At 55.0% G+C, this 9,797-nt stretch overlaps 1 protein-coding gene across 1 annotated transcript; it reads left to right on the plus strand.

Annotated features, from left to right (window-relative positions):
- Window positions 1–2,400: 2,400 nt before the first annotated feature.
- On the plus strand, window positions 2,401–9,586 carry BYSL (bystin like). The gene is made up of 7 exons (XM_061572845.1): window positions 2,401–3,071; window positions 4,022–4,220; window positions 5,647–5,785; window positions 6,576–6,709; window positions 7,996–8,156; window positions 8,286–8,388; window positions 9,178–9,586. The coding sequence occupies exons 1-7, from the start codon at window positions 2,786–2,788 to the stop codon at window positions 9,545–9,547; spliced, it is 1,392 nt and encodes a 463-aa protein (XP_061428829.1). The 5' UTR covers window positions 2,401–2,785; the 3' UTR covers window positions 9,548–9,586.
- Window positions 9,587–9,797: the final 211 nt, after the last annotated feature.

Below are 9,797 nucleotides of genomic sequence, written 5' to 3' on the forward strand. Positions count from 1 at the left end.
ACAATGAATCCGCGACAGAATGAATGTTAAATGTAAATGTTTTCGGCCAATATACGGAGTCTTCGGGCGTGGCTTTGCCCGTATAAGGAATACTGGAACGGGAATAGACATTTTGAACAAGCCAATGCTCGATTAAACGGGAATCGACCAATTTTTAAGGATGCAAAAGCTTAATGATATTGTTTTTTCCGAGACCAAGGTACTCTGCAAACCTTCGGGCTACCATCAAAGATTTGTCCATGAAGCGATCCAGATATATAAACACAGACACAATTTCAACCGAGGAGATGGGTACAAACAGAGCAATCATCGGTCATCAGCTCGTCATCAGGATAAAGATGATCGATCCAAACGTCGTAGTTTTTTGTTTATTTTATTCTTATACTCTTTGGTTCTTTCGGTAAAGTCAGTCACGTAGATAGAAAATTAATAGAGCACGACGTTTCAATCGCAACACAAGCGACCGTCTTCAGGTGAGAGAGAAAGCTACTGAAACAAGGTCTTATATAGGCCTGAGATGGGTGCAGCTTCAGGGTAAGAGGGCGGTGCTAGAGATGGTCTCCCTGAGGCTGTGGAAGTGGCTATTGTATTGTGAGAGATTAGCATGTCAATGCACGAGCTTCGTATGCCGCAGCATCGGTGACTGAGCGAGAAGGACATCCAGCCCGTCAATACAAAGACATGCAACTCAGAGAGTCAGCTAAAATCGCAGGAAAGATGTAAACATCACAGCAGGTTAAGGCTTTACCTGGTTAATCACGTCCTTCCAATGATTGCTCAATTTGTACCCATCTTCTCGGTTGAAGTTGTGTCTGTGTTTATATATCTGGATGGCTTCATGAACAAATCTCTGATGATAGCCAGTGGGTTTGCAGAGTACCTTTGTCTTGTAAAATATATTTCGTGTGTGCCCACAGCGTTAAAACAATGATCCGCAACGACAAAGGTATTGGTCCTACCGTGCTTCAGATCTGCCTTGTGTTCGCGAACAAGGTCCGAGACATGTCGTTTGGTTTCCCCAATGTAACTGCTGCCGCAGCCACAACGTAGTCTGTAGACACCAGGATATTGCCTATCTACGTGACTTTACCGAAAGACCCAAATAATATGAATTCCTGCAGTCACGAAAGCTTAAAGTCACGAGAGACACCGTCACCTGGGATTTTACTCGAGACGGTCCACATGACACTGCTGGCCCCCCACTCAACCCCCTCCCCACCCAACCCACTCCCTCCCCCCCGACCCACCCACTCCCCCATACTCAACCCCCCCACCCAACCCCCTCCCCCCCGACCTACCCACTCCCCCACACTCAACCCCCCCACCCAACCCCCTCCCCCCCTCCCCACCCACTCCCCCACACTCAACCCCCCCACCCAACCCCCTCCCCACCCACTCCCCCACACTCAACCCCCCCACCCAACCCCCTCCCCACCCACTCCCCCACACTCAACCCCCCCACACAAAATCTCCCCCCTGACCCACCCACTCCCTCTCTGTGACCCTCCCCCCCAACCCCCTCCCCCACCCAACCCCCTCCCCCACCCAACCCCCTCCCCCACCCAACCCCCTCCCCCCCAACCCCCTCCCCCACCCAACCCCCTCCCTTCCAACCCCCTCCCCCACCCAACCCCCTCCCCCACCCAACCCCCTCCCCCCCAACCCCCTCCCCCACCCAACCCCCTCCCTTCCAACCCCCTCCCCCACTCAACCCCCTCCCCCACGCAACCCCCTCCCCCCCAACCCCCTCCCCCACCCAACCCCCTCCCCCACCCAACCCCCTCCCCCCCAACCCCCTCCCCCACCCAACCCCCTCCCCCACCCAACCACCTCCCCCCCAACCCCCTCCCCCTCAACCCCCTCCCCCACCCAACCCCCTCCCCCACCCAACCCCCTCCCCCCTAACCCCCTCCCCCACCCAACCCCCTCCCCCACCCAACCCCCTCCCCCCCAACCCCCTCCCCCACCAATCCCCTCCCCCACCCAACCCCCTCCCCCCTAACCCCCTCCCCCACCCAACCCCCTCCCCCACCCAACCCCCTCCCCCCCAACCCCCTCCCCCACCAACCCCCTCCCCCACCCAACCCCCTCCCCCACCCAACCCCCTCCCCCACTCAAACCCCTCCCCCACCCAACCCCCTCCCCCCCAACCCCCTCCCCACCAACCCCCTCCCCCACCCAACCCCCTCCCCCCTAACCCCCTCCCCCACCCAACCCCCTCCCCCACCCAACCCCCTCCCCCACCAACCCCCTCCCCCACCCAACCCCCTCCCCCACCCAACCCCCTCCCCCCCAACCCCCTCCCCCACTCAACCCCCTCCCCCACCCAACCCCCTCCCCCCCAACCCCCTCCCCCACCCAACCCCCTCCCACCAGAAGTTCTCGCTCTTCCGGAAGTGACGTCCCCTCCCGGAAGTGGCGGCGACGAGGCGAGCACCGCGAGCACCACGTGTCGGGGAGAGCCGCCAGGCGACACGCGGCCTTCGAGTCTCGCCTGCGACTCCCGGAGTAGCGGGCGGCGGGCGGGGGGGTGAGAGCCACAGATTACGCCTCGAAGCTTCTCTGCCGAGTGCTGCCCTTGATTACTCCGCGCGGTATAGACACGGCTCCCGAGCGCACTCACACTCGCCTGTGAGTGCCGTGCGGGTTTAGCGCGTTACTCGCAGCAGCAGCAGCAGCAGCCATCAGCACTCGCCAGCACCATCGGCATCGCCGATATCAGCAGCAGCACCCCTATACTCTGCAGCATCAGCAGCAAGCAGCGGCCTCCCTCCACGCGTGAGCCATGCCCAAGGAGAAGCGCGCCCGTGACACGGGCCGAACTCTGGGCCTGGCCGACCAGATCGCGATGAGCCGCTCGGCGCCCCGAGCCCCGCGGGCCCCGCGGCCCGAGCGAGCGAGGCCCGAGGACGCGTTCGTCGACGACGCGCTGACGGCCAAGATCCTGCAGCAGGCGAGGGAGCAGCAGCAGGAGGAGGAGGAGGAAGAGGAGCAGCAGGGGGAGGAGGGGGAGACGGGGCCGGAGGGAGCGCGCGTGGGACGCCGCTCCGCCGCCAAGATCACGCGGCTCGGTGGGTGCACAGTCGGGGGCGAGTCGTGAGCCAGGCACTCGCTTGATTGTTACAAGTAATAATAATGTGTGTGACCCTTTCTGGCAAGGACACGGGTGTTATTATAACATGTTCAAGCACTAAATGCTTGTACAGCTGTAGATCGAGTACTGCATCGTCCACACACATTACGTGCGGCAAGACGCGCTCACAGACGCGCTCTGATAGCGCATGGCATTGCCTTTGACACGGATTGGCCTCTACACCAGAGGCGACAGCCTTCTCCGTGGCCTCGTCTCACCAGTGTCGGACCAGAGTTTTTCAGTTTCATTCATTAGGCACAGCCCTGTGAGCCATTCGGCTCTTGAATCGGGTGCAACCGCAACAAACAAAAAACATGAAACAAAAAAACATCTTAATGTGACTTTGCGCAAACATAAAAATCCAGAAAAAACTTCAAAGTCTTCCAGAAAAAAGCACCGGACACCAAACGCTGTGCAAACATCCGAGAACAACGCCAAGAAGGTCCCTCCCCATCGATGCACTCGCGGAGGATTCACAGCAGCCCCTCGCTCGCTCAGCGCCTTGTAACTCGACTATCGCTAACTGCGGCTGCAGTTCACGTGACCGTGGCTCGATGATTCCTCCACCCATGTCCACCCGACTGACACACGCGTGTGTCAACTCTGGGGATTGTGAGTGTACTCCATCCAGTGTACTCCATCCATGGAGTACACTGTGTGTACCCCGTAGGTCCTGTGTGTGTCTACCCCGTAGGTCCCTGTGTGTGTACCCCGTAGGTCCTGTGTGTGTCTACCCCGTTGGTCCTGTGTGTGCAATCTATGGGCCCTGCTCTTAACGTAAGAGTCAGGATGAGTGCAGGCGCGGGCCGCTGTGCACGACCACTCGTGGCGAGAGCCCTGGGCCTCAGGCTGCACGTTTCCCCTTCCCCCCCCCCGTTGGTGTTGCAGGTGCGGCCGTGCGGGATGGGGGCTCTGGATCGTCGGACGACGAGGAGCAGGAGGAGGAGGCGGACGAGGAGTGGCCCTCGTTGTCCCAGAGCGCGGCCCTCGCGCGCGGCACGGGCGGGCACCCGTACGAGTGCGTGGAGGTGGACGCCGAAGATGAGCGCGCCATCGAGATGTTCATGAACAAGAACCCGCCAGCCAGGTAAGGACCAGAGGCCCTGTGGAGGCCACACGGCGGTGTTGGGTGGACGGTGCCGCGCTGTGGTTCGTGCGTGTGTACGTGGGGCGCCCTGTCTATTGCACGTGGCGCATCTCTGGGTTTGTGCGCAAGCCATTAGACGTTTGTGTGCCCGTATGTATGTATGTTGAACTTATTTCGCGCACTGTGCGGAGCCGACCGTCCTAATCGGAGGTGCGGGGGGATTGGAGGTGCGGGGAACATGCGCCAAAGGTCGGTGTGTGTGTGTGTGCATTGATAGACCGCTCTACGGGCATCTCTCGACATACAGAACTGTTATGTTCCTAAAAAGTTGGCCGCAGAGCGAAATTCCGTCGTATGTCTATCCCTTGTCCCATTGACTTAAATCATAGAATCGGAGATGCGTTCCTTCGGAGGAAATAAATATGGCCTGAAGAAAAAATAATACAGTAAACCTTGGATTGCGAGCATAATTCGTTCCGGAATCGTGTTTGTAATCCAAAGCACTCGTATATCAGTTGTGATCACGTGACGCTCGGCAGACAAAGCGTACACACGTGCTACTCGTATTGCAAGACCTCGCTCGTTTATCAAATTAATATTTATTTTAAAATTTTGCTCGTCTTGCAAAACACTCGCAGACCAAGTTACTCGCAATCCAAGGTTTTACTGTAATAAAAAAATCACACTTAATGCAGCAAACATTTTTATCGCGCATATTTAATGGGAAATAGAACATTTTATATAATAATACTCCATAAGTTGCAAAATAAAAAAACAGTACAGCACTTACCAGTACACAAAGCCCCAGCGTGGAGAGTGTAGGAATCTAGTAAACATTGAATACCGTGAAATGCATAGATGAAACATTTCCACGAATTCGAATTTAACGTAACGCAAGCGAATTAAGATCGAGAAATTCTAAAAATATGAGTTGCCGTGTGATGAGGCCGTAGTTTATAAGTGTGGATATGTTCGTGTGTGTGTGTGTATCTCTGGATTTGTGTGGGAATGTGTGCGCACGCAAGCACTGCGCATGTGGGCAGCGGCAGCGCTATGAACCCGGCGACCCGAGTTCGATTCCCTTTCTTGGCCAACACCAGTGACGATTATCTGAAACCAGTCCTGGGCCTCCCCTAGGTCGACTTGGCCTCAAATGAGTACCTGGTGCAGTGTTGAAACATTGCAACTGGTGAGATAAAGGCAGCCTTGTGTGGTGCTGGCCACTCACCCCCTTGTGTGCGGTGCTGATGTTCACGAGTGCTCGCTAACAGTACTTTCCCCAACAGTCTGTTAATGCTATGTGGAGGGTCTTTGTGTGCCATGTGTTTGTGTGTAGGCACGTTTGTGTGCGCGCGCACATGTTAACGCACGTACATGTTAACGCACGTACATGTTAACGCGCGTGTCCATCCATGCGTCCGGGCAGGCAGACGCTGGCGGACATCATCATGGAGAAGATCACTGAGAAGCAGACGGAGGTGGCGTCGGCGCTGTCGGAGGCCACGGGGCGACCCATGCCGGCGCTGGACCCGCGCGTGCTCGAAGTCTACAAAGGCGTGCGCGAGGTTAGAGAGACGGCGGGAGAGGAGCGGCCGAGGTCGCCAGCCAGCCTGTGCATCTTTCGATTTAAAGCTTTCGTGACTGCAGGGATTCATCTTCTTGGTTCTTTCGGTAAAGTCACGTAGAAGGGAAATAATAAAATAAAATAAATAAAACATAATAAAATAATTCTCACGACGTTTCGGCCACAACGCAAGTAGCCGTCCTCAGGTGAAGACCAGGTCTGTCGGGGAGACAGCATCTGAATTTGCCTTTACAGATCTCTCATTCAGACGCTGTCTCCCCGACAGACCTGTTCTTCACCTGAGGACGGCTGCTTGCGTTGTGGCCGAAACGTGAGAATTATTTTGTTATGTTTTATTTTATTATTTCCCTTCTACGTGACTTTACCGAAAGAACCAAGAAGATGAAAGCCTGTGCATCCTGATGACCTATTGCAACCGTGACAACGGGTCATCAGGACGCACTTGTATGCCATGTGCGAGTATTTGGCAGCGGTAAGAAGATGGAATTGAACAGTTCATCGATTGACATCATTTCGATGGGAATACCTGCATCGAATCGCATGTTGAAGAATCAATCATTTACGAAATGTCCAAACTAGACGCGGATGTTTAGGCCAAAAGAGGGAATGAGACTGGAGCCGACAGGGTCAATGGGACGTGAGAGAAGAGGGGTCACGGGAACTGGCGCCGCGCTCCTCTGCACGCCCGCTCTCAAGTGCGCGACGGTAACACGTCGGTGCAGCTTGCCACGTTTGTGACAGTAGTTTTGTTTCCAAATTTGCCTTTGCAGATCTTAACAAAATACAGAAGTGGGAAGCTTCCCAAGGCCTTCAAAATCATCCCGGCGCTCTCAAACTGGGAGCAGATTCTGTACGTCACGGAGCCCGAGAGTTGGTCGGCAGCGGCAGTCTACCAGGCCACCAGGTAGGGACTACCAGGGCTGGAAGCTACTGGGTAGAGACTACCAGGGCTGGGAGTCACTGGGTAGAGACTACCAGGGCTGGAAGCTACTGGGTAGAGACTACCAGGGCTGGGAGTCACTGGGTAGAGACTACCTGGGCTGGGAGCTACTGAGTAGAGACTACCAGGGCTGGGAGTCACTGGGTAGAGACTACCAGGGCTGGGAGCTACTGGGTAGAGACTACCAGGGCTGGGAGCTACTGGGTAGAGACTACCAGGGCTGGGAGCCACCTGGTAGAGACTACCAGGGCTGGGAGCCACCTGGTAGAGACTACCAGGGCTGGGAGTCACTGGGTAGGGACGATGAGGGCTGGGAGCCACCTGATAGAGACTACCAGGGCTGGGAGTCACTGGGTAGAGACTACGAGGGCTGGGAGCCACCTGGTAGAGACTACGAGGGCTGGGATCCGTTTAGGAGAGGCTACCAAGGCTTGGATCCACCTGGGAGAGGCTACCAAGCTTGGGAGCCATTGGGTAAACGCTATAAGATGTTGGCTTCTGAAGCGCATGGTGTGTACAACAAAACGGAAGTAACTTAATGTGACTGAACGGTTTTAAAAGGAATTTGGTCGAGCCAACTTTTGTAACGGTAAAATCTGTTTAACCTAAATAGTTTTCAAGTTCTTCTGTAATGTGGTTACTTTTTTTATCTCGTTGCGAAGTTAACAATGGTTATTTTATAAATCGACTTGCCCCTGCCATAAGAATGTGGTATTTCCCCCAGTGGCTCAAGGCTCTAAACGAACACGAGATGAGCACCATTAAAATTAATAAAAGTAAAATAAAAATAAAAATCACGACGTTTCGGAGGCAACACAAGCTTCCGTCTTCAGGTGGAACCGTCACAGCACGCTTGCCGTATCAAGTAAATGAGAGATTCCAAGAGATACTACCCCGTATATATACTGGTTGAGGGGGGGGGGATTGGCCAGGAACGGCCCACTTTATATTATTATGGTAAGGTGCGGCTTGAGACTACGGCTAGTCTACTTAACAAAAGACTGAGCCTTTATTATGGTAATGCCCAGTCCTTTGTTATGTAGACTAGCCGTAGTCTCAAGCCGCACCTTACCATAACCTAAGAATATGAATACTTGCAGTCACGAAAGCTTCAAATATAGAATGAGCACCATTGACACAGTGCTCGCTTTAGCAGGGAGGGAACAGCTCTGAAGGACGGAGTCCGGTGGAGGTGTGGGCTGCCTTGTGCAGGTGTTTGTTGTGACGGAGTGTGGGGGTCTGTGCTGCAGGATCTTCACGTCGAACTTGAAGGAGCGGATGGCGCAGCGCTTCTTCAACCTCGTGCTGCTGCCGCGCGTACGCGATGACATCGCCGAATACAAGCGCCTCAACTTCCACCTCTACATGGCGCTCAAGAAGGCCCTGTTCAAGCCTGGGGCCTGGTTCAAAGGTGAGGCGCTTGCACACGGCACCCGGGTGGTGCGGTGGCAACAACGCACGCGGCGAGCCGGCGTGGCGCAAGCGCGGTGCTTGACTTGTCCGCTCCTCTCTCTCTCTCTCTCGTCGCTGCCGGGCGCAGGGATTCTGCTCCCTCTGTGCGAGTCGGGCACCTGCACCCTCAGAGAGGCCATCATCGTCGGCAGCATCCTCTCCAAGTCCTCCATCCCCGTGCTGCACTCCAGGTGCCCACCCTCACCCTCATCACCACCTCAGCAGACTACCCCATAACTATTGACGACTCTAAACGGCGGTCATGCAAACTGCGTCTCAAGCCAGCCACCGCTGTAATGTTTGTAGCTCGGTTGATTTCCACACCGAGGCGCGGGGAACCAGAAAGGTTTTTACCCTTTAAACTGGTCCCATGTTTGAAATAACCACCACAAGCAGTCAAAATTCAAACAAAAAGAAACAACTCTGATGATGATAATGATATGTCTTCTTGGTTATAATAATAAAAATAAAACAATAAAATAATAAAATATTTTATTATGTTTTATTTTTATTATTTTATTACTTCCCTTTTACGTGACTTTACCGAAAGAACCAAGAAGATGAATCCCTGCAGTCACGAAAGCTTTAAATCGATAATGATATGCACTATCATTATCAGAGTTGTTTCTTTTTGTTTGCATTTGTGTTGTGGTTATTGCAAACATGATGCCTTGTATAAAGGTGTCAGTTTTGTGCCAGTTTAAAGGGTAAAAACCTACTACTATATTTTGCCACTGGTAAAGGAGGTCTCATAGTGGCTCTTTATACGTTTAAATTATTATTAAGAGCGCGGGAAGGGAGACAACCTCTCCAGCTCTGTGGTGCTGTATTGAGATGTTGTATACCCGTGGGAGGAAATCAGAATATAGTACTCGTGCGCCGTGCCAGCATTCCTAGGTGCCCTCTAACAGCGACCTGCCCCACCAGCTTTTCTGTAGGCCGCTCGCCGAATCTGTGCCATCGTCTTTGCGCGTGTGCAGCGCCGCACTGCTGAAGATCGCCGAGATGGAGTACAGCGGCGCCAACAGCGTCTTCCTGCGCCTGTTCCTCGACAAGAAGTACGCGCTGCCGTACCGCGTGCTGGACGCCCTCGTGTGTCACTTCCTGCGCTTCCGCGCCGACCGGCGCACGCTGCCCGTGCTGTGGCACCAGGCTCTGTTGGTGCTGACACAGCGCTACAAGGAGGACCTCTCCTCCGAGCAGAAGGAGGCGCTGCTGGAGCTCATCAAGGTGCACGGCCACCCCGCCGTGACGGGCGAGGTGCGGCGCGAGCTCCAGCATTCGGCCTCGAGGGACGTGGAGATGATGCAGCTGGCGCCCATGACAGATGGCACCGCAATGCTGGAGTGATGCGCGGGTGACAGTGATGGGGAGGGGGGCAGTGACAGTGACAACATTGGTGGGGGGGGGGGGGGGGCAGTGGCAACATTGGTGGGGGGGGGAGGGCTGAAAGTGACTGGGGTGACGGTGATGCTGAGGCCACAGCAGAGGTCGCAAACGGGTTTTGATTCCTTACCCGTACCCGGCCGCACCAGGGTCGCAAACGGGTACCCGTACCCTACCCGTACCCTACCCGATACCCGACCGGGTACGGGTAGCC

Source organism: Lethenteron reissneri, chromosome 51 (assembly GCF_015708825.2).
Source record: "Lethenteron reissneri isolate LAM-NWPU_2019-01 chromosome 51, ASM1570882v1, whole genome shotgun sequence".
Lineage (NCBI taxonomy): Eukaryota > Metazoa > Chordata > Hyperoartia > Petromyzontiformes > Petromyzontidae > Lethenteron > Lethenteron reissneri.